This window comes from Cyprinus carpio, chromosome A5 (genome assembly GCF_018340385.1).
Source record: "Cyprinus carpio isolate SPL01 chromosome A5, ASM1834038v1, whole genome shotgun sequence".
NCBI lineage: Eukaryota > Metazoa > Chordata > Actinopteri > Cypriniformes > Cyprinidae > Cyprinus > Cyprinus carpio.
In genome coordinates this window covers 22,130,974-22,155,419 of record NC_056576.1, presented here as the reverse complement: position 1 = coordinate 22,155,419, position 24,446 = coordinate 22,130,974, and the positions used below count along the sequence as shown (strand labels likewise).

General features: G+C 37.1%; 1 protein-coding gene across 1 annotated transcript; it reads left to right on the top strand.

The window, feature by feature from the left end:
* The first annotated feature begins 611 nt into the window (after window positions 1-611).
* LOC109069543 (phospholipase D2-like) lies at window positions 612-23,222 on the top strand. The gene is given in 26 exon segments (XM_042756509.1): window positions 612-1,074; window positions 5,676-5,804; window positions 7,760-7,887; window positions 7,960-8,102; window positions 8,206-8,299; window positions 8,390-8,455; window positions 9,076-9,134; window positions 9,252-9,386; window positions 11,854-11,964; window positions 12,069-12,212; window positions 12,332-12,415; window positions 13,719-13,797; window positions 13,976-14,006; window positions 14,009-14,085; window positions 15,482-15,676; window positions 15,781-15,937; window positions 16,765-16,883; window positions 16,992-17,105; window positions 17,228-17,332; window positions 18,331-18,419; window positions 18,527-18,640; window positions 18,743-18,792; window positions 19,031-19,165; window positions 19,985-20,138; window positions 22,260-22,377; window positions 22,773-23,222. Coding segments are annotated over 25 exon segments (2,832 nt in total). The 5' UTR covers window positions 612-1,074; window positions 5,676-5,698; the 3' UTR covers window positions 22,998-23,222.
* Window positions 23,223-24,446: the final 1,224 nt, after the last annotated feature.

Genomic DNA, 24,446 nt, shown 5'->3' with positions numbered 1-24,446 from the left:
GTATGTTTTTGGTTTTATTTGTTTTACTTTGTCTGTACAGCACCTTGGGCAACAACAGTTGTATTAACGCGTGCTTTAAAAGTGAAATAAAGTGAAGTGAAAGTTATTCACTCGTGACAAGAACCGCCCTCTCTACAGTTCTGACCGACATGGAAACTGGCCAACCAGCGATCAGAAACTAGCCACAATAGCTTCTGATCAAATTACTGTATACCTTATCGCTGTAATACCGATTTTTTGCCATGTGTCAAATTATTTTATTTGAGCACTGTCACTGTGAAGAAACAAATATCGATATTTAATGATAATCAGAATTAGATGCGGTCTTCCTAGGACACATGCATGAACGGTTTGGTTAGCATGGTGTGGACTTTTCTTCGAGTAAGGGCAACAATTCAGTAAAAAGAAATAGATATTAAGTGATTTGTGTGTGTGTGTGTGTTTTATATATATATATATATATATATATATATATATATATATATATATATATATATATATATATATATATATATATATATATATATCCACTCCTGAACATGGCTACTAATTAAACCCCAATAAATTTATTCCTACACATAAAAGTATTACTCTGATAAAAACCCCGGATATCTACTCACCCTAGAAACTGTTTCAACAATAGAACCTCGAGTCGCAGAATTCTGTAATAGACTCTGCTGCAGCTTCTCGCGTCGCATCTACGCAAATTACGGTGATGTGGACCGTTTGCGCCAGAGACAAATCCAGGTATATATGCTTCAACAAATCGGCCAAGAAGTATAGGGAGTGTTTGTTTTATGAATCATTTCCCTAAACGGACCACACTACTAAAAATCACCGGAAAGGGCGAGTAAAATGAAGATGCATCTGTATTCCTTCTCTCTGCGGATCATTCTCGGTGCTTTACGGTAAATACGGCCTATCAAGTTTGCCTACGTTAAACGTTACAGCAAACCTACGCCTTGGGACTTGTGATGGGGGATAAGTTATCCAGAAGTTTGAGTCTAACTGGGAAATAACAACCTACGAAACTACAAGGTGCCAAACGAGCATTTAGCGACAGTTTCCTTGGGGGTGAGTAAAATAATAAAATCTTGTTTTGAAAAAGCTAAGTTATTACGATCATGGTGTATCGGAAAATGCGGCTTCAAGCACATTTTCAGCAGCGAATTGTAAATTGTCTTTCTTACGCTTGTCTTTCACACACTGCGAAACACACTCTTATTGTTATTGTTGAACATCTATACTGTGTGTTTTAAGCAACTAGATTTTCTATCCGAGTTTCGTTTGAAATCACGAGTAAAACGCGTGATGCCCACTAGCTGGGGAGCAGACTAGGTAGTGAAGCACGGCCACCCTCTTCATTCCCACATCCTCTCCACTGCTGCTGATGGATCTACAGTAAACAGCCTCATCTGGGTTGCCAGGTAGAAGCAGGTTCGGTGAGATTTTTTAAAAAGGGAACGTGTCTAAGAAAGGTATTTTCTCGCATGACAGAAAAGACACGATACGAGCGTGTTTAGATGTCAATCATAACGTTCCATAATCGCGTTCACCCATCGTCACATTCTAGATCCCGAGGGAAAAGAAATAATTTCAACAATGTGTGAGCCAGGACAAGCATTTGAATATCAGCTCGATTTTTACCTTTATAGTAATGAAACTTTTACTAAACATTCCCATTCCAAGTATCACTTATTTGACTAAATCTGTCAAGTACAAATGTAATTGTGGTTGCAGCTGTTATCTCATGGCTGATAGTGCTTGTCAAGAAATCACAGATTATTGAGTCCGAATCACAGGAAGTGATTTTAGCTGTGGTTTTTATGTCTAGGCAAAACAGGTGCTATTTTTGAAATCATCAAATGCAAACAGGTGCATTTTATCTCGAGAGTGAAATGCACTGTCAAATAGTTTTACTCGTATATTGTTTTATGATTTGTTCGATCTTGTTACTGTACTAATATCTGCCTCTCTTTCTTCCAGCCCTTTTCTAGTTTACTTGAACTTCTGCCTCTCTCCCACTGTGTCTAGTGTTTCACCTGCAGCCTGGTTGCCTGGCAACAGTGGGCACAGTCAGCCATTGCAACACCCTCTAATGCCCTCTCTGTATGCCCTACTGTTCACTTCCTTGATATCAGATGTTTAGTTTTTGAATTTATATCTCGGTACCATTCAGAAGTTTGGGTCAGGAAAATTTGTTAATGTTTTTGTTGAAGGAAGTCTCTTATGCTCACCGAGACTTCAATGCTTGATCAAAACACAGTTAAAATCGGTAATATTATTACAATTTAAAATAACTTTTTCTATTTTAATATATTTTTAAATATAGTTTATTCCCATTATAGCAAAGCTGAATTTTCAGCAGCCATTAAAATATTCTTAATAAACACAAAAACCTCCATGAATCATTCTAATACAGTATGCTGATTTATTATTAGTATTGAAAACAGTTATGCTTCATAATATATTTTAATGGAAACTGAGATAATTTTTCTTTCAGAATTCTTTGATTCTTTGAGAAAGTTTTATATATATATATATATATATATATATATATATATACACACACACACCACACCTAATGATGGTAGTGCACATATTTACTAATTTATATAGTTAAGGAAGTAATACAACCTGCAAACATTATTCTGCATATTTATGAGTTGTCTTGGTTGTCCTCAGATTAAAAAATTATCTAAAAAAGAACAATTTAATGAAACATCTGATTCCCCTGACGTTAATGAGATGTACGTGTGTCAGTGCTGATGTCACAGTCGTATCAAGTGTCGTTACAGAACCTCAGAGACATGGCTAATGTCATATTACCTAAGAAATCTCACTCTGCTTTGTTAATTATTTACAACAGCACCATTTCACAGCCCTGTTCCTGGAGGTTCCGCAACATGTTTTGGATGTCTAACTTATTAAGCACCTGTATTTCAGGTGTTGGAGTCTCTGGTACACTGATGTGCTGATAAGTTGAATTAGGCTTGTTAGATTACAGAGATATCCAAAATGTGTGGTTTTGAGGGGCCTACAGGAACATGGTTGGGAAGTACTGAATTTGTAACATTAGAACATGACTTTTACTATATAGTAAAATCCACTGTCAAATCAGCTGTAATCAATCAGTTATCTTTTATCTCACTTTCCACTTTTGATTTGTTTACTGTGAACTCAAGAATGATTTACATATTTTGAACAAATAATAAAGAGGTAACTTTAGGGGTGGGCAATATGGCAAAAATATCATATCTCGATTTTGGAAGTTGTCTGGGCAGTACATCCAAACTAATTTTAAAAACAACTTTATAACAAAAAACAAACCTAAAACAAAGGTAACAAAATATAAAATAAAAAAGAATGGCAGATATTTAGGCCAAAATGGGCAAAGATAAAAATCTTTGTCATTATTTTATCTTTGTCATTAAAAAGTAAGAACAAAGATACACATAATATACAAATAAAACAAACAGTGCTTTATTTTTCAGGTACAGTAGTTGTATTTAGTAGTAGCATTCAATAAATGAAACAAATATAAAAATGAAATGCTATACACTTCACTGTATAAATTATGCATGGATAATTATTAAAGCAACTGTGATAATTGTAATGTGATAATAATATAAGCAACAGCAGACACTTGGATAGTTTATTTGAGCATATAAACACGACTGAAATTAAACATTTTTGTTACCTGTATATGTTTTTTTTCCCCACATATTCTCTGATGAATATGTGAAGCTCCTTCTCTCTGAAGCGTGTGGTCTCTGAATGCATTCTCCCTTGACATAAAAGTTATGACACATTGAATTAATTTATTTCATTACTGCCACCGACAGGACAAACTGCACATTGCACACAAAATTGTTTGGTGTCATGCAATTCCAAATTTGGGGGGCCAGAGGGGGAACCATGCTTGTTGACATGGCAACTGATAAAATGTGCGCTATTGATACTACAATATTTCTTCAAAAGCCGATCGTGGAGACATTTTAATCATCCATGTTCAAAAAACGTCATATCGCACACCCTTAGGTAACTTGATAGCAAATCATCTGTACCACAGCTGGAGTGTAGTTTTTATATTGCTAGAATGATGGGCTCCTTTGTTTTGTGGGGAAGGTTGCTTTAGAAATACAACACAGTTCAGCCCAAAGACTATCTGGAATGACTCCAACAGCCACAGGCGCTTTAGTTTTTTTGTCCTAGTTATTTTTAGTCATGCTTAAATGAATACAGATTATGTGATAATAACAACAGTGCAGACAAATCCTGCATCTGTGAATATAAAGTACATGTACAGTAATAACAATAATGAATGGTTTTTTTAATCACACGTCTTTTTATACATATTATGCTATGTGGCTTAAGTTTAAAGCAGGGGTGTCTCATTCAATTCCTGGAGGGCCGGAGCCCTGCAGAGTTTTGTTCCATCCCTGCTCCAACACACATACTGTACCATGTAGTTTTCAAATAAGCCTGAAGGACTTGATTAGTTGGATCAGGCGTGTTTAATTAGGGTTAAATCTAAACTCTGCAGGGCTCTGTTTGACACCACTGGTTTAGGAACAAACAAACAGAACCAAATAAATGAGAATAAATAGAAATACACAAAAGAAATGCAAAGAAGAATATGGATGCAAAGATTATGGATCTACTGTCCATAATCTCTATTTGGAATATAACAAAAAGTTAAGCAGATAAAATGTTAGATTTATTGTGACAATACGATATGAATGGTATGAATGGTTTCATGAAATGTGTGAACTTTGTGTTAGAAGCCCAAATCTCTATAGCCATTTTTCTCCTATGTGCAGAATTTTTGTAAATGCCTTTACATTACATTATTATCAAGTGTTTTCTTACCAATGTTGTTTATAGTAAGGTGCGTGTAGAAGAAATTTTATTTTTATCTGAAATATTATTATTATTAGTATTATTTGCTTCACTGTACTAAAGAGTGTTCTTTAGACGGTCTCTGAGTGCTTCAGTATGAATTCTTAATGAGCTGAGAGATAACAGGAAATCTATTTGATGTGAGTGTGTGCAAGACAAGTGTGAGACAGAAATGTTATTTTAGTTTCTTAGATGTCCTGGCTACTTAGAAAATGATTTGCATTAAATTCTTAGAAACTCATCTGGAGGACATAGTTGGACACCTTAAATGGACATATATGTTGAATATGCATTATGAATAGATGATATCAAAGCACCCACATTTGATGAAGGTATAAATGTTGAGTTTGGGAGTTTACTCTTTGTCGCACTCTGCAGTCAACTTGGATGACTGTATGACTGTTAACTTTTCTTGCAAGAAAATTAATATTTAAAAGACTTTTGTCTCAAACCCTTATTAAAATGGAAATTTGCCACGACAGAGCACAAATCAAGTTAAATTGCACAGATCAGGACAGGTAGCTGAGAACATACAACTTTCTGACCATTGATAAGAGAAGCGGTGTGAAGATTTGGTGTAAATGGAGAAGAGCAGAGGTCTCAGCACAGATCCCTGCTGTACCCCAGTTGGGAACAGCCTAGTTTGTTTCCTTCTAGTTTTATCTAAAATCATTCTAATTTTCACATTTTGTAAACTACGTAAAAAAGCCATAGCTAATGTTTTTCCTTCTTTGTGTGCATGGGTGTTTTTGTTTGTTGGTATGTTTACACAGGTGTGTCGTGGTCCAGTAGCCTTATGGCTAGTTCTGAGACAGATGCAGCAAAAAGGTGGCAGAAATGTGTGGACACCGTGCTGTGCAACCTTACTAAGGATCAGCTGAAATCTATTGAAAACAACAGTGGTGAGACAAATCACATACCATAGTATTTGTTAACAGATCACAAATTTTTAACCCTGCTTGTAAACTTTCAAGTGAGCTTGAAGAGCAAGTCAGCTGGTTCATGTGTTTGATTTGAGATGGAATTAGACAGAGAACCTTTTGTGCTTAGAGTTTCGTTTTCATCACCATGTAAATCATTTGCATTTGCATCTGCTGCCTGTCCTCACCTTGATACCCAAAGTCGAAACTATTTATTGGAGTTTTAAGTATGTTTTATTGTTTTTAATAGTTTAGATTTTTAATATTGGCCATTTATAAGTTTTCATGGAAAAACATGAAAATAATGTGTTTATTGTTGTCAGCTAAAACTGTAATATCAGTACATTTCTATTCATGGGGTTTTGCTGGTAATGGACAGGACAAGTGGACGTTAATGGAAAAGGGGGTTGGGGGAGAGGGTAATAAGATTGGGACATGATTGTGATTGGAACCTGTGTTTAAATGTATTTGTCACAAGGACTGCCCACTTAGCTATGACTGTGACTCAAGTTTACGGTTAGTAGGTTTGCAGGTACAGAGTTATGTACCAAAAACAGAATGTTTTCTGATAATCAAGACTCTGACAATGGCAATATGAGCAGTAAGGTTGAATATTTTACAGAAACAATGTCTTGAATTGCAAAGGACAGGCATAAAGCTAGTGACATTTTCTTGTTATTTATTTTATTATAGAATAAAAACCGTTAATAATTATTTGCTTCATAGTTCGCTTCATCCTTCTGGCTTCTTTTCAATCACTGCTTTGTCTCTAAGGACAAAGGATTATTAATGCCAAATCCACATGTCAGTTATGCTGTATAACATGTATTGAAAGTGTGACAGTGGGTCTTTATACTTCCTTGTGGAAAGACTGTGAAAAATGTAGAATGCAGAGAGAGGAATGACTGGCTTCACAGCTATTTTCTCTCATTCATATGCTTTTAGAAGAATTGTGTTCTTAAACACCACACTGAAACTGAGTGACTCATCTGATCTTTGACCCCTGGTGATATAACCCCCTAACAACAGCTGTATTTCAAAACATAATGAGGAACAGAGGGGCCAAAAATAGAACATCTTTTATTCAAAATATAATTTAAACCTGAAAATAAACAAAGAATCATTATTGTGTAAAATAAATAAGAAATAATTTAGATTCTGTACTATTACTTGTTCACTAATCACATAAGTCTGTGATATCATATGGTCAGATGTTCTTCAACTGAAGTACAAGATGCTCTTTGGATCAAGACCAGCTCATTCGAGTCTGAGTCAAGACTGAGATCACTCTAAGTCCAAGACAAAACCAAGACCATGAAATATGTACTTCAAGTCTGAATCCAAGACCGTATTTACATGGTCTTGGTCTTGTTATGGACTCGATAGCATGTGGACTTAATCTTGACCTGCTTCTGGTCTCTGTCTTGACTCAGACTCTAATAAAGGCCCAGGTATACTTCACTTTCCGCGTTCCGTCTAGCGCACAGCCCATGTTCATACAGCTCATATACTCAGTATACTCAACCGCGGATGAGCTCGGATGGACGAGCTCGACACATGCGCTGTTGTACATGGACCGTCCACGCAGTCACAAAAATTGGGCATGCATATAGGGTATGCACATATGTCCGCAGACTCTTCTGATGATGAAAATTGCATCACAAGGACAGTGTGTGGTATGTGGACGGCCGAAGTATACTTTGGACTTAATGAGATTGTCTCGACTACAAAACATACGTTTTACCAAATCCTGAATGAGTTCATACAGCTTGAATGCTGCTCTCATTAAAACAGAAACTCATGATGATTTTTCAATTCAGATTTTCACTCAAACTGCTTTGCTGTAATATTTTGTATTAAATTAGACAAAAAAGCCCATCGCACAGCATTATACTAGTGGTCTCAGCCTCATGTTTGTCTTTTATTATTTCTATCAGAGGAACGGAACTTTTTTGTGGTGCATCACCTGGCAGACCTAAAAGAAGTTTGCATCTCTCCTCTCATTCATGGCACACCTATCACCTGTAAAGTGGAAAACACAGAGCGATACACCACCCGCTCCAAGGTGCGTTTGTGGGTTTGTACTTAATAGTGTATTGTTGTGTTGTACCTAACAGTGTAAAAATCCTGTTTGCAGGTACGTGTGTGCACTCTGTACACGGTCCGTCTGACACATGGTGATTTCACATGGACGATAAAAAGAAAGTACAAACACTTCCAGGAGCTCCACAGAGACCTGTACAAACACAAAATGATGCTGCAGTTCTTGCCTCTGGGGAGGTGAGCACACACGCAGACCCATGCAAATTCACAACGCTTCATTTGTTTGAGCTGGAGTTTTGACCTGGTATTTTCCTTGCATTGTTCTTGTGATTTGAATTAGATTTGCCATTCAGAGACAACAGCTGGCAAGTTTGACAGAGGAAATGCCAACTTTACATGGAATCAACAGAATCAGGAGAACGTCTAGCAAACCGGTACATACGTACTAAAGCAAAGGCCACCTCCCTCTAAAAGTTGCACACCGACTGTATTGTATATATATTGTTTTTATATGTGTTTTTCAGAAATATCTGGAGGAATATTTAAATAACTTGCTAGAAAACACTTTCTACAGGAACTATCATGGGATGGTGAGAAGCTTATTTGCACATAATATAAGTATATATATAGAATTACTATGCACATCATTTATAAGTATACGTAAGCTATATTTTTAACTGATATTCATATAGTTTTTGTACACTTTTCTACTAATGCTGTATATTGATGGTTCTCCGTTATTCGATATTCGTTTTACTGAATAATAATAATGCATGTTTTATGGTTATTCTACTTTGTTTATTAATGATTATTAGTCCTTCAATTTTTGGGTCTACTGAATAATAATAATAAAAGATAAAAATGATATTAATGATAATGCATATGTTTTTATTGTTGAAATCAAATTATTTACTTATTGTGTTAAAAAGCTGTATTAAATACATTTCTGTATATTGGCTGTTGAACAGCATAAAATAATTGTTATTGTATCACATTTTGTATTATCGGTCAGTCTGTAATGTTTGTTAAGGATGTGCCTGGATGTCTCCCTAATGATTTTTTGTCAGATTTAGTTAATATTCTGGAGACAGTTTTGCCTAAAAGTGTATCCAAGTTCTTCTCACACACACATATGGACAAATACTGTACAAAGTTGCAGAGGATTGTGGTTGTATGCTTGCATATTAAAGTGTGTATATTGTGCTCTCAGTTGGACTTCCTGGCAATCAGTCCACTGTCCTTCATCAGAGACCTTGGACCCAAAGGCCTGTGAGTACAGATTGTGTGTGTTTCTTCTCTTGCAATTTTAGTACTATTCCATTGTTGCCTGAATTTATTTCTGTAACTATTTTTTTTTTAGCCTTGTTGTTTGTTTTTTTTCCACAGTGAAGGTTATATTGTGAAACGGTCCGGGGGTCACCGCATCCAGGGGCTCAACTGCATCGGACATCATCAGTTCTGCTTTCGCTGGTCTCGCCGTTGGCTTGTGGTGAAGGATTCGTTCCTCTTGTACATGTCCAGGTGAGTTTCTCCACAATACAAACACACCCACATGTGTACTGTTATGTGTTACTTCACATTGCTCTCTGCTCTTTTCTGTTGTTTCAAGTTACAACATGCCTTTCAAAGCTGTGAATGGATAGGATACACATCAGCTGCTGGTTTTTGTTATTTCTTTCTTTAGATTTTTTTATTCACCAGCTATTTTTAATTCATTTTTAAGTCATATATTTCAGAACTTTCTGTTGTCATGCGACAAACCACTAATTTAACCCTTAGAAAACGTAAATATCTCTTGATACCCAAATCCAACATAGAGACACTACATCTAGCATCCTTCATTTATGCATTATTGTGCAGTATTGTACAATGTAGGGTAGAAAGGATTGTCACTCAAAACAAATATCGATCCCTCTCACTGAAGCTTCCAGCATCAAAATCACAGAAGGTCATTGAAAGGTTAAAGCTGTAGTTGGAGATAATGCTGGAGTTAGTGCTTGGACTAGAAGCCAGTCTAACGAGTCCCCCCTTACTATGTCAGTATAAAGGTCATCTGTGTTGTGTCATCAATCAGAACAGACATTAGCTGTTTAGAGAGGACTGTCACCAAGTGCAGATGGAAGTGTGTGTGTGTGTGTGTCTCTAATACAATTTAAAATAAGTTTGCACAGGTCAGGAGAGCCACATTCAACAACTCAGTTGCACACCACTAAATGCCTAATCAGCCTAATCAGTAATCTTAACAGGATTTCAAAGTGTTTCAGGAAACGTCATGAGTCATCGTTTTCCTTCTTCCTTTTACCGCTGGAGCCAGTTTATGTTTGTTGCAGTAACCATGCATCATGCGTGTGAGCCAAACAGGCCGGCCAGTTCTAGAAAACAGAGCAGTTTCCTTGAAAACACTGGTGAAACTTTGCCCAGCCCTTCATTGTGTGTGCTTGTAAAAAAACATGAGGGTAAATATGTAAGCTGAACTTGAGTTATTGGCATATATTTGACAAAAAAAAAAACAAAGGCAGTAGATCATAAAGTATGTGAAAATTGGCCTGAGACTGACATCCCGAGAGGTTTCCCAATGTTTAATGATGGAAATCTCAGACATGCTTGTTTACATATAAATGTGTCTTCATAAAAACACTCAGAGGTGTTTTCTCAGTGGCTGACCAGCCTTATCTGGGTTTGGTGCTAACATTTCTTGCATATTATCAGTAAAATTCACATTCCAGGGGCTAAATATCACGTCAGTGAGGTCACTTCAACCAGCAGACATGATAAACAGCTTGCGGCAACATTGTTAAAGTAGCCCAATTTGGCAACAATTTGGCCCAGCATTTAGTTGGGAATTTCCAAGCCGCTGTCGCTGTCGCCAGCGCCTCTACACCAGACCTTGTTGCCGATCCGCCTATTTCAAGGCGCTCTTTTGCAGACAAAACAGGAATAACTGAGAAAAGATAAACTACTCAAACTTAATTCGCTAACAATGGTTTTGTGCGCCATTTCAAAGATTGCAACTATGAGTGGCTAACAGCTAGCACCGAGCACAAGTTATTTGGCCATGTTTATTTTTTTAATACGAGTAAAGGGACATGGAATGACAGACACACTGACTTTTATTTACAAGTGACAGGGGAGAGCTTTATGATTTGACGAGTATTGAATCATGTACATTGTTATGGAGGTGTATGTGATGGTTGATAATGCTGTGGCGTGGTGTGTGGATGTCCAGCATTTGTACAGTGTTGCTGCTGTGGGCGCGTCGTCATTTTAGAGTGATGTGAATGTTCATAGTGACCCGTCTATTGGTGGGTTACTTTTACTGATCCATGTAGGGAAATTTACTCTGAATTTAACCCACCCCCATCTAGTCTACTGTTGAACTTGTTGATTAGCTGTCATTGTCGTTGAGAGCCTGTGTGCGGCATAATATGTGAATTATATGCATATGGCTGCATTAGCTGTTACAGAGATGTGTGTAAGGGTATGTAGTTTACAGTTGCTTACTGAAGGCCCTGACTGAGACCCCACGGTACGCTACTGCATATTATTAATGTTAAAAACAGTTGTGCTGCTTAATATTATTGTGGGAACCATGATACATTTTTTCAAGATTTTTTTTAATTTATAAAAAGACAAGCATTTATTTGAAATAAAAACAAATATTATTTGTAACAAATGTCTTCACTGTCATTTTTATTTTGCTAATAAAATAATGAATTTCTTTTTTAAAAGACTTTTAAATGGTAATGTATTATCAATGTGAAACTGACAAAATCATTTGGTTGTTTTTCATTTGGTATAATGTTGCTGGGTTCTGCTCTGAATAGCCTCAAGCTTTTATTACCATTTATTACCATTTTATTACCATATTTTATACATATTTTACCATACTCATATTTAATGTGGATTAATATTTGCTTTATTCTGGTGACTAATTTTTATAATTGATTTTATGTTGTTGTTGTTTTCTGTAATTGCTGTGTGTGAGCAGAGATCCTGGCGTTGTGTCGTTTGTTCTGCTGTTCGATCCTGAGCTGAAGGTGTTGGTTGGACGTGTTCACACTGATACCAAGCATGGTGTCTGCATCGAGAACTTCAGCAGGTAAAGTGGAGTCTGAGGACCAGTATAAGGAAATCTTATTTCTGTCTGACAGACTGTTTTACAGAGACATGTGCAGCAACAGCTGGTATATGTGTGTTTTGTAGGAAGCTGGTGATTAAGTGCAATAGCTACAGGCAGGCCTTGTGGTGGAGTCATGAGATTCGGAGTCTCTCTGAGCGCTGTGATTTCCACCAGACAAATCGCTGTGAAGGCTTCGCCCCTCCCAGACCGGACACACTCACAAAGTGGTATGTGCATTTACGTAATATGTACTTTGATGAACTTTCGATCAAGCAAAATTGATTTTTTTGACTATTCTGTGTAATGAAGTGGGTGTTGAGTAAATGACTTATTGGTTGATTGACAGGTATGTTAATGGGAATGGCTATTTCTCAGACCTGGCTGATGCACTGGAACAGGCCAAGGAGGAGATCTTTATCACTGATTGGTGGTCAGTGTAATACTAAACACACATGTATAGTAAATGGCCTTAATGGGTCTGTAGCTCCATTTGTAATCACGTACTGTATACAATCCAGACCTACAATCCAGACCTGAAATCAGGATTTCTACAAAAAATATTAAGCAGCACAACTGTTTTTAACATTGATAATAATAGGAAAAGTTTCTTGAGCACAAAAAAACTCAAATTAGAATGATTTCTTTAAGTTTGATGTGACACTAAAGACTGGAGTAAAATAGAAATGGTTAAATTGTAATAATATTTCACAATATTAATATTGTTTGTTCCTGTATTTGTGATCAAAGTAGTGCAGCTAAATCATTGCACGGGCCTCAAATCTAGGCCGTTTCCCGGCTCTGGCCCGAGATGCTCAGGCCCTAGCCCGGCCCTTGTCCGACCCCTTATCAGAATTCTTGGCCTGGGTCTGATTGGAGCCCCCCCCTTTTTTTTTTACTCCACCACATTACCCAGCCTATACTATTGAGTAATACATCATGCATCACCCTGTAAAGGGTCTACTTTTCTTTGTGTACACTCACAATAACAGCAAAATGTTGTGCTTTTGTAAATGAAAGGAAACAAACAGGACACGCCTTCTGCGGTCTCTGTCTTTTTAAAATATATAAAGAAGGTGAAGCCTAGGTGCCTGATGCAGGCCTGCCTGTGAGCTGTGATGTGAAAATTGGCCCAAAACCTGGTCTTATAGGGGCGTTACTAAGTCGGGCCCCATCAGGCTCAGGCTGAAATGCAGGGCTCTGTCAGTGAGGACTAATCTGAACACCTCTGATTGGCCATTGCATTCATAAACTCAACAGAATCGTGTGATTTGTTATAATGCTCAACTCATTTCGATATGAGCAGATCTAAATGTAATGCCGCAATCAACACTTTTCGTTTCATTTTCACAGCCGTAATAGATTTAGTTGAACTGTGAAGGGGCATTTTTGTCCAATTAAGTCCCCATTAATTTCAAACCCGAGGCCAGAGGAAGGCTGTATGATTCTAGAAAGTTGTCGGCCAGTTAACTGAAAAGAGAGAACTGACACAAAGGAATGATTAAATCATGAATAATTGGCATCACTGGTTCATTTGAGAGAAATACGGGACACAAATAGGTAACAACTGCTGAAATATTTGCAGGGAAAATGTTTCTCAGGTCAGAGCGCACATGGTACGCACAGTGCATACAGTCATACACCTGCAGGCACCACTGTCATATACTATATTTAATGTGTTGAAATTATATGTGTGATGGAGTTTTGTGAAGATATTTGAGTTTCTCTCTCTGCAGGCTCAGTCCAGAGGTTTTCCTCAAACGTCCGGCTACAGGAACATACTGGCGCTTGGACAAGATTCTCAAACGCAAAGCAGTATGTTGAACTTTTATACATTAAATCAATTCTCTCCAATATCTTAAAAAGCACTCCATCTGTCAGACAATCATTTATAGTTACTGTATATTTATAGTTATAGACCATTATTTATAGTTATATTGATGGTAATGAACTTTAACATGACCCGATGTGTGTGTGTGTGTGTGGTATTTAGGAACAGGGCGTGAAGGTGTGTGTGTTGTTGTATAAGAGGTGGAACTGGCTCTTGGTATCAACAGCGGCTACAGCAAGAGAACACTGATGAACCTGCACCCCAATATTAAGGTTTGATGCACTACGCACATCTGTTTATACTGCTATGAAGTCAAATCAATGCCACATATCCTTGCAAATGAATTGAAGTATTGCAAACAAAAATTAAAGTATTGAGAAAAAAAAGTACTTTTTTCAAACAAAAATAAAGAATTGCAAAATATAAATAAAACAGCGCAAAAGCAATGATTTTGCACCTCATGATATCCATGGCCATAGCTACTAATTTATTTGCAATGCTGCTTTTATTTTGCATTTCAGTCAAGTGTGAGCTTACGATACAGTTTCTTCGCTTTGCACTTCACGTTTCTGTGCATTTCACTTTCTGGCATTGTTTTGAAGTTGCTAACATGAACATCTGCTGTTAATTATTTCATGTATAGCTTATTTTGTTTATCTAAACAGTTTATCTAAAATGTTAATTTTAAAATTCATTCAATAGAATTCATTTAAACAGCATTTAGGACTATTAAAGTTTTTTTTGTGGTGTACCATTCATCAGTGATTGTATCAGTATTGTAATCAATAATCAGTATTGTTCAATCAATATTGTTTAATTTAGTGTAATATATATGTCATCATATTTAAACAGAATGTTTTGTTCTAATGTCACAAGTCATATTCTCAAGTTTACTGGGTTTTACACGATTTGATTCTTTTGTGTGGGTTTATGTAGTGTCCTTTACATTTTCACGTGTTCTTCAAAATGACCCACAACCTTATCAGTTATATGTGAAGAAATCCATTTATTCATAAACTTCTCACAAAATGATTGTTTGATAAACTACTTGGCAAACTACTTCCTCTTACTGCTGCTTTCTGTTGGTTTGGAGAACAAGTACTCCGAGTCGCCCCTATCATTTCACAGAATTGTAAAAAGGCGAGCAAGTGTAAAAAGTGTCAAGCAAGTGTCAAAAAAGCCGTGACCGTTTAGGGAGAAGTGCGCACAGTCAGCAGGTTTGTGGTGTAGGGGTAGGTGAAAATATAAACAAGGCTTCAACTGCGCAAACTGCTTCCACTACGAGAGAAAGTTGAAGCTGCACAGTGATTACACTGCATGCTGCGTCCCGTAAGTCAAAAGTACATCTCGGAGCGCACACACAAAAAACTGCCTGCCAACGTGTGAGTGTGAACTTGAATTTCCTTTCGTGGCATACTGCACTTATAATAATTGCAATTTCACCAAGCACATCGCACTCTATTACTCAAACATTCCTCCATGCTTCTTTATCCACTCCAATGTTTTCCCACTAAAACTTGACTCCATATACTGCTGTTTGCTCATCCTTCCCATTTTTGTCGTTCGTCAACATCATGATAGCTGTCTTACTGTGTTTTTTTTCCGGGCCATGTTATGAATGACTGTATTTCTGTATTTGTCTGTATGTCTGTATTTCTTTTGCCCTAGGTGATGCGTCACCCTGATCATGTGGCCTCAGTTGTGTTACTCTGGGCCCATCATGAGAAAATGGTTTCCATCGACCAATCAGTGGCCTTTGTGGGTGGGTTGGATCTTGCATTTGGGAGGTGGGATGACAGCGACTATAGGCTAAGTGATCTGGAACCCCCAAAAACAGCCAATAATGCAGAGGCTGCCCAAGAGGTAAAGCTGTATGGCATACTTAAATGACATGTCAGTCTCTTACTCTTCATCTTTCCGTGTTTCATTTCTCTCTCATACCTTCCCTCTCTCTCTTCCTGTCTCAGTCTGATACTGTGGATGGCTCTGCAGTTCCTCTGACAGAACCTGCGTCAGAGTGTGAGGATGAAGTGGATCTGAGCTGTAATGCCCTCTTGTGGCTGGGAAAAGATTACAGCAACTTTATCAAGAGAGACTGGACACAGCTGGATCAGCCCTTTCAAGGTACACAGTCCAGTGCAGATTTACATATTACTTACGTTTTTGTAAATCACCCATTTACCCCTTGAAAATCTTTTTATAAAAACAGTATAACTACATCCGAATTTGGTAATTACTTCCCTATATTTAATGTTTATAATTTTTCCTTTCATAAAGGTACATAAAGAAACTCAAATTGACCATGGCTTGCTTGATGTCTTGTGATTATTTAATACTGTTGTTTTTCTTTTTTTTTTTTTTATGAAAATGAGATCTCTTAGTACACGTTATGTATATATTGTTATTAACTGTACTTTGTATGCTTGTAAATTATACTTAAATCAACGTGTGTGTGTGTATATATATTTTATTTTACTGAATTAATTAATCAATACAGTAAACCCCAAATATTGTGAAATATTATTATATTTTAAGATAATGTTTTTCTATTTTAGTAAAATTAATTCCTGTAATGAATATCCCAGTTCCTGAATTTTCAGCATCATTACTCCAGTCTTCAGTGTCACATGATCCTTCAGAAATCATTCTGATATTCTGATTTGCTGCTCATGAAACATTTCTCATAATTAAATGAAATAAAATGTTAAAAACAGTATATCAACTATATAACAATATATAAACTAACACTTACAAAAAGAATAATTAAAAATAAGAAAGTTAAAAGGAACGAACTTTATTTGAAATAAAAATTGAAATATTATAATCATCATCATCATCAATATTTGATGTGTCTGCTTAGGGCCTGCTCAATAGAAGTGCGTTTTTCTGAACAAGAACAGAGATATATTGAATGTGAATTCATAGTGTAGCTTCTGCTTTTTTCCCCTCAGACAATGTTGACAGAACTCAGGTGCCACGCATCCCCTGGCGAGACCTGGGTGCGGTGCATCATGGGAAGGCAGCCAGAGATCTTGCACGACACTTCATCCAGCGCTGGAACTTCACTAAGGTCAGAAATCAAATGGGTAATTTTAATGTGTTTATTTATCATACAATCAGACTCTTCAGAATCTTTAATCGTTGTCTTTTCTTCTTGTATTCTTATTTGTCTTTGAAGATCTTTAAAAACAAGTACAAGGATGACTTCTACCCGTACCTACTGCCAAAATCCCACTGCACAGCAGATAAACTGCCATTCACCATTCCCGGTGCCACAAAAGCCTCTGTACAGGTATGTGTTTTCATGCAATTTACTTTTCTTTTCCTCATTCCCCCTCATTTAATTTATTTTCTTCTCTGTCGTAATCTGTTTATTTACTTTTTTTTTCTTTCTTGCTTTTCTTTTTCTCCCAGGTTCTTCGTTCTGTGGATCGCTGGTCTGCTGGCACATGTGAACAGTCTATCCTCAATGCCTATTTACATGTTATTGACAACAGCGAGCATTACATTTATCTGGAGGTAACACTCTCTCTATGACCTTACCAAATGCATTTGCCTCTGACTCCTAAGTCTACACACACACACACACACACACACACACACACAGCTGAACAGACACTGTGCTCTGTTCACACACAAAGTCTCAGTGTTGTGGAGTTGTTTGCAGTGTTCTCTCCCACTAGGATCATGTGATTCTGCTGCATTCAGCTGGCAGCACACAATAGCTCTTGTCTCGTGCTCAGAAACAGGGTCCTAATGCAAGTCAGCTAAACTAGGAAGAATGTAACAGATGCACTTAAACTATATTCAGATGAAATGTTTGTTAAAACTTTACATTCATCAACAAACACTGAAACCATCCCAAAAGCTTTACATTCATCAACAAACACTGATATTATCCCGAAGACATTCTGCTGACTATATTTAAGCATATTAAAATATAAGTAGAGTTAACAGTATGACAGTGTTATTGATAACTAAAATAACTTTTTAACTAATTTAGTTATGTCACAATTAATTATGAATGTATGTATTTATTTAAATGTATATAAGGATGCTCCCAATTGCAAGTATTATTATTGTTATTATATATTTCCGTAAGAATAAAATGGCATGCTTTGTCATTGGTCTGATTGTATACTAGCGTATTCATCACAAGTATCTGCCAAGTCTACAAGTATGCTAATTATACAAGTACATAAATTGAAATTCAAGATAAAAAAAAAAATACTTTCAAAATTAAATCACATACAAAAACAATAATTCTTTTATAAAAAACAAATTTCACTCAAAAAAAAATACTTATTGAGTTCTCAGTATTTTTTGTCCATACAATGTAAGGCACTGGCCACCAAAAACGGTTTGGTTACCAATATTCTTCAACATATTTTCTGTGTTCCACAGTAGTGTGAATAGTGGACAAGATCATGAGCTAGATCTTGCTGCGGCCCATTTCATAGTTCACAAACAAGTGAGACAAATTAAATAAACCACCCTCTGTCCCTCTTCTTTTTCAGAACCAGTTCTTCATCAGCTGCTCCGATCAGAAGAATGTACTCAACACCATTGGAGATGCTATTGTCAGACGGATCCTACGGGCTCACAGGTGTCTTACCTCTTTAAAACTAATACAAGTTTAGTGAAATAAAATGTGCTCTGCCATGTCTTTGTGTTTTCTAGCTTCAAGTGTAAGCTTTATTTGAATTGTTACAGTGAGGGGAAGAAGTACAGGGTGTTTGTCGTAATTCCCCTACTGCCCGGCTTTGAGGGTGACATCAGTCAGGGAGGAGGAAATGCCATTCAGGCTATACTGCACTTCACCTACAGGTACACACACACCAGCCCAGCCAAACGTCTACACTAATACACACACTCCCACAACACAAAATACTTGTTCATGTTTTCTAACAGAACTTTTTCTGTGTGTAGAACGATTAATCGAGGAGAACACTCCATTCTCTCAAGATTAAAGGAGCGAAGTAAGTATCTGACAGAAACATATTTAGCTGTCTGTAATTCTGCCACTCTGGGACATTTTTTTGGATCCTGTCTCATTCTCCATCTGTCACTTTCACTTCTGTCTTATAAGTGGTTCAAAATGATTTAGTTTATCTGTTGTTGTTTTTTCAGCCATGCATTATAACATTCCACCCATTAACCAATCACACAGATGGTTTGCCATTTATTGTTATAATGACTGTCTCATCTCCGCATCAGTGCAGGATGAATGGACACAGTATATTTCTCTGTGTGGTCTGCGCACACACTCTCAGCTCGGCCAGTCCCCTGTTACAGAGCTCATCTACGTCCACAGCAAAGCCCTCATCGCTGACGACCGTTGCTACATCATAGGTGAGACGTTTGCCCTCAGATTAATACAGTAAGACACACTTTACTGTGTCTGTGACCCTGGACAATGCTTCAAAACCTTTTTGTTATTTTTATGTACGTTACCAATTGATTGTTACCAATAAGATTTTTTTAAATATAGTAATATTTCTATTTAGCAAGGATGTTTTAAATTGATCCAAAGTGACAGTAAAGACAATTATAATGTAACAAAAGATTTCTATTTCAAATAAATGCTGCAAAAAATATTAAGCACCAGAACTGTTTTCAGCATTGATAATAATAAGTGTTTCTTGAGCATCAAATCAGAATATATTAGATTGATTTTAAATTTAGAATATTAGAATGATTTGATTAGAAAACTTTCATATATAATTTAAATCATAATATTTAATGTATTGCCGTTTTACTTGATTTATGAACAAATAAATGCAGCCTTGGCGAGCATAAGAGACTTTATTTAACAACATTAAAAACTTTGAACAGTAATGTACCACCCAAAATAACTAAAAAATAATTAAAAATAATACATTTTCAATAATCAAAGAAAAATCTGAATAAGTACCATTGGAGTATTGTTGCCCTGGGTTAAAGGGATAGTTTACCTTCAGTTGCTGGCCCCCATTGACCTGCTTAGTGCCCCCCCCCCCCCCCCCCCAAGTCAACGGTGAAGGTGAACTATCCTTTTAAGATTTGGGAATCACTGATATTTACTATTTACATGATGAAGATGAGCTCCAAAAACCACCTGCTGGTTAATATTGGAAGTGTCGTTCAAATTAAACATTCTGCAAAATGTCCTTCCTCTCCTGTTGTTATCAGGGTCAGCCAACATCAATGACAGGAGCATGCTGGGCAGTCGTGACAGTGAGCTGGCAGTGCTGGTGGAGGATGAGGAAAGAGTTCCCTCAGTCATGAACGGAGAGGAGTACCAGGCTGGACCACTAGCACTTGCCTTACGAAAGGAGTGCTTTAGGTGTGTATACTTGTGTCCAAGGCAGCTACAGAGATGCACCAGAGTATGAAGTTGTCAAGCTTTCTGTGAAGACGTCATAAGAGCCTCAAACAACACCTTAAACAAACACCACCTTAAACAAATACTGTTAAGTAAACACACTTAGGATATGCATCAGAATTTTCCCGATCATGGCAAACCTGGAAATATGAGGGAATTTTAAAGTAAGCCTAGAAAAGTCATGGAAATTTCCATAGTGAATGAAAATTTCTTTGGACATGCTTTGCATAGAGGCTCAGTATTCTGGATCCTCCAGCATTTCAGCACTGACTCTACAGCACCACACACGAGTTTTCAGTCTGAATTCAATGTGATGAGATAACCAGGCTGTGTACCAAAAAATAATGGCAAGAAAACGCATCATTCTGTTGAGCTTGCAAACTGCATGCAGGAAAAAATATAGTTCAACTACAGTTCAAAAGTTTGGGGTTGGTAAGACTTTTTTATTTTTTAAGAAATGATCACCAAAGGGTGCATAACTTGATTTAAATGTACAGTAAAAAAAAAAAAAAAAAAAAAAAAAAAGTTAGATTGTATTTGTTTTTTGTAATAACTATTTTCTATTTTAATATATTTTAAAATGTAATTTATTTGTCTGACCATAATATGCTGATTTGCACATTTATTGTCAATGCTGAGAATTAAAATATTTTTGTGGAAATTTTTCCAGGATACTTTGATAAAAAGAAAGTTCAAAAGCACCACATTTATCTGAAATACAAATCTTTTGTCAAATTATCAATATTTTACAGTCACTTTTGATACAATTAATGTGTCCTTGCTAAATAAAAGTATTTATTTCCTTAAAAAAATCTTACTGACCCCAACATTTTGTATAGTAGTATACTTTGATTTGCAACAAATGACTAAACTAATTATCAACTAGTTATTTCAATTAATTGTTCAAGACGAATCCTTCACGATTTATTGATGTGGTAAGGCTTTTCATCTTAAATTCAAATTAATGACTGAGACCATTTAAAGAATTAATTTATGACATTTGTTATGATATGCTACTTTATGTGTTAGCACACTTGATTGGACATGAGTGCCAGAGAGAATTAGTTAATAGTAGTTCATAGCCAATCACTTTGGCTCTTTTTGCATTTCTCCATTTTTCACAAAAATGCCTTTAACATAGCCTTCATCTATTTGTATAACGTGAGAGTGGTTTGTGCAGTGAAGCACCTCAGCTTCCCATTTTGTCCAACTTCTCCTCTGTCTGTGTAGGAGTGTGTGAGTGAAAGAGAGGTGTGCGCCTGTGTGTGTGAGTGGAGCAATTTGTGTTGGTACGCTGCGTTCCATACTGCAGCTTCCAGAACATCTCTTGGTTGCCAAGGGAAACAGTGAGATGTTTCTAATGATGCGTGTGTCTGCAGCACCTTTCACTGCTGGCCTTGGGATGTGACCTCAAGTGACAGTCTTAATGTCCGTCTCTGAGTCCTGTGATATGATTGAATTATTCTACTCTAATCTCATCATGTTAGTATTCACAGCTCACACTTTTTTTGGCTTTATGAGACGTTCTACAGAAAACGCCCCCGAGGGTGCACTGTATCAGTCTAAATGAGTTTAACATATTTTTTATATTTCTGTCTTTTTTTTTTTCACTTTTCAATGTTGTCTTGGTCCTGATGTATGAAGTAAAATGTTATTAAATTGGCTCTCGATATGATATGGTTAAAGTTTGAAATGAGATGTTGGAGACAGAGATTGTGCATCCAAAAGCAGCTCTTTTGGTGAGAATGCTGTTTCGGAAGAGCTGTTGTCCATTCATCTTGAATTGCAGAAATGTTGTTATAAACTGAATCCCAGAAATAAATGGCTCACAAACATGAGGGGCTTACATGTGATATTTATCGACATGCTTTGGTCCCTTTTGAAGTGTTGCTATGTGAAAGTGAACCAAACCACACAGAAAATTCAACATTTGTAATAGTTTAACCAAGCAAGGTCTGAAAACGCTTTAAATATTGTCTTGGACAATGAAGTCTGATGCTGAGAACCACTTCTCTAAATACTTTGTTAAACTGAACTGTACCTGTCTAAATTGTAAATTCATCCTTTACCTCTTTTCCTCAGCGTACTTCTTGGAGCAAAATCTGACCCGAATCTGAACATTGATGATCCAATCAGTGATCATTTCTTCAACGATGTTTGGAACAAAATCGCCCAAACAAATGCCATCATCTATGAGAAGGTGAGGAACAGAACCTGTGTTCTGGATTTTCCCCACACCCTCTCTATGCCATTTTATGTACTTGATGTCTTTAACTAAAGGTTTTCATTTAAAGTCACTGTACAGGATTTGAACTGATACAGATGCACTGAATGCAGGACTAAACTACGGCAAACCCTCAATTACTGTAATTTGCAGGTTGTGCAGTAGTCCTGCAGTAAAGCCTTCAGACAATAGCACTTCTGTGCTGTCATTACCCGTGTATTTACACTCCCAACTCTAATACCAGAGATCCCATTGGGTGCACATACTGATTATGAATATCTGAAATGTTTTTGCTTTAAAATAAATTATGTAATACATTTTGTAATATCAGGCCAGTGTTTATACTGCATTATCTTTTCTTTACTGTAAAGGTCTTCCGATGTCTTCCGCTGGACTGCATCCGCAACTTGCGTGAGCTTCAGGAACATGTGAATGCTCAAAACCTCGGTCTTACTGACCCGGAGAAAGCCAAAGAAGAACTACAGGCCATCAAGGGCATCTTGGTCCATTTCCCTTTGCACTTCTTGTGCGAGGAGTACCTTCTCCCGCCACTTAAAAGCAAAGAAGGAATGGTTCCTGTGGAGGTGTGGACATAATAGTGAAGAGTGTCAAATATTTTGAAGTGTGCCAGTGAAACTGAAGACTTCAGAGATTAAAATATCACACATCTACTAAGTTGGAAGCTACAGTGGTTAACTGCCACACTTTGTCTATTTTGGTTTGGACTTAAAGTGCACCTATTATGCCATTTTTTTGGTTCTTAATATTGTTTTGGGAGTCTCCTACAATAGCATTACATGCATGCAAGATCAAAAAACTCTTTCGTTTTCTCAAAATATGCATTTAATATCACTAGGGTTGCCATATGCGCCATTCATACAGAACACGTCCCAGCCAGGATTTTAATATTGCCTAAAATATCCAGGTTTTGGCTGTTTGCACTGTGCAGGTCGATCATTGTGTGACATTCACGAGAGCTATAGAGAGCAGAGCAGACAGCTCCTTATGCTTTCGAATCGCTCTCGCACCTACTTTGGTGTCTTTTTTGATCGGTGTGGAGCACGCTTCAAGTCAAACGAACGAACAAACATGTGCGCATATTTGCATCACTTTGATCGTTCCCTGTAGATCTCACCTTCTCACGCGCAGCCCCATGAATGGTAATTATGTACAATACCTGAATGTTATTGGTCTAACTGCCTTGGATGTTGTAGGCAATATTAAAATCCTGGCCAGGACGTGTCCCGTATGAACGGCACATATGGCCACCCTAAATATCACCTCATTTTCCAACGATTCTCAAACGATTCGTTCGAAGCAGTTCAATGATTCAGACTCTCTAAACCCCTCATTTCTGTGAGCCTGCTCTGCTCTGATTGGTCAGATGGCCCAGTCTGTTGTGATTGGTCTGCGGCGTACAGCGCGTGTCGTAAACGATACGCCTATTTCAATAGTTCTGTATTTTGAATGCTCTGTAGAAAATATAAACATCTAATATTTATCGTACTAACAGGTTGTGATTCAGTGGACCAGCTGGTCCAAATATACAGGATACTGATTCATCTTTCAACAGCAAGCGTTTTGTGAATCCCGCATTGAACTCACAGAGATTAGAGAAGCAGTAGAATGACGTGTTTGTGGGAGGGTCAAAAGTTTGATGTTACCAACGTAGAACACAGGCGCACATTATGCAAATGTGTTGTCCTGTGACGTGTACCTGTCACGGAAGTGGGATTCGAATTACTAATGACTCATTCACACTGTACAGAGTCAGTTCTTTATTTTGGGAGACTATAACTTTATTTATCATGCACTTTCAGCTTTACAACTTTGCAGATTGTTTACATTCACATACAGCTACATTACACACTGCATGAAAGGCAATATTGGAAATGGCATAATAGGGGCACTTTAAGTAATACTAGTAAATGAATGATTAAGGTTTGAACACTAACCAATTTTAGTGTGGAACAGGGGTTCTCAACTCTGGCCCTCAAGGTCCACTTTCCTGCAGAGTTTAGCTCCAACCTCGATCAAACTTTGAT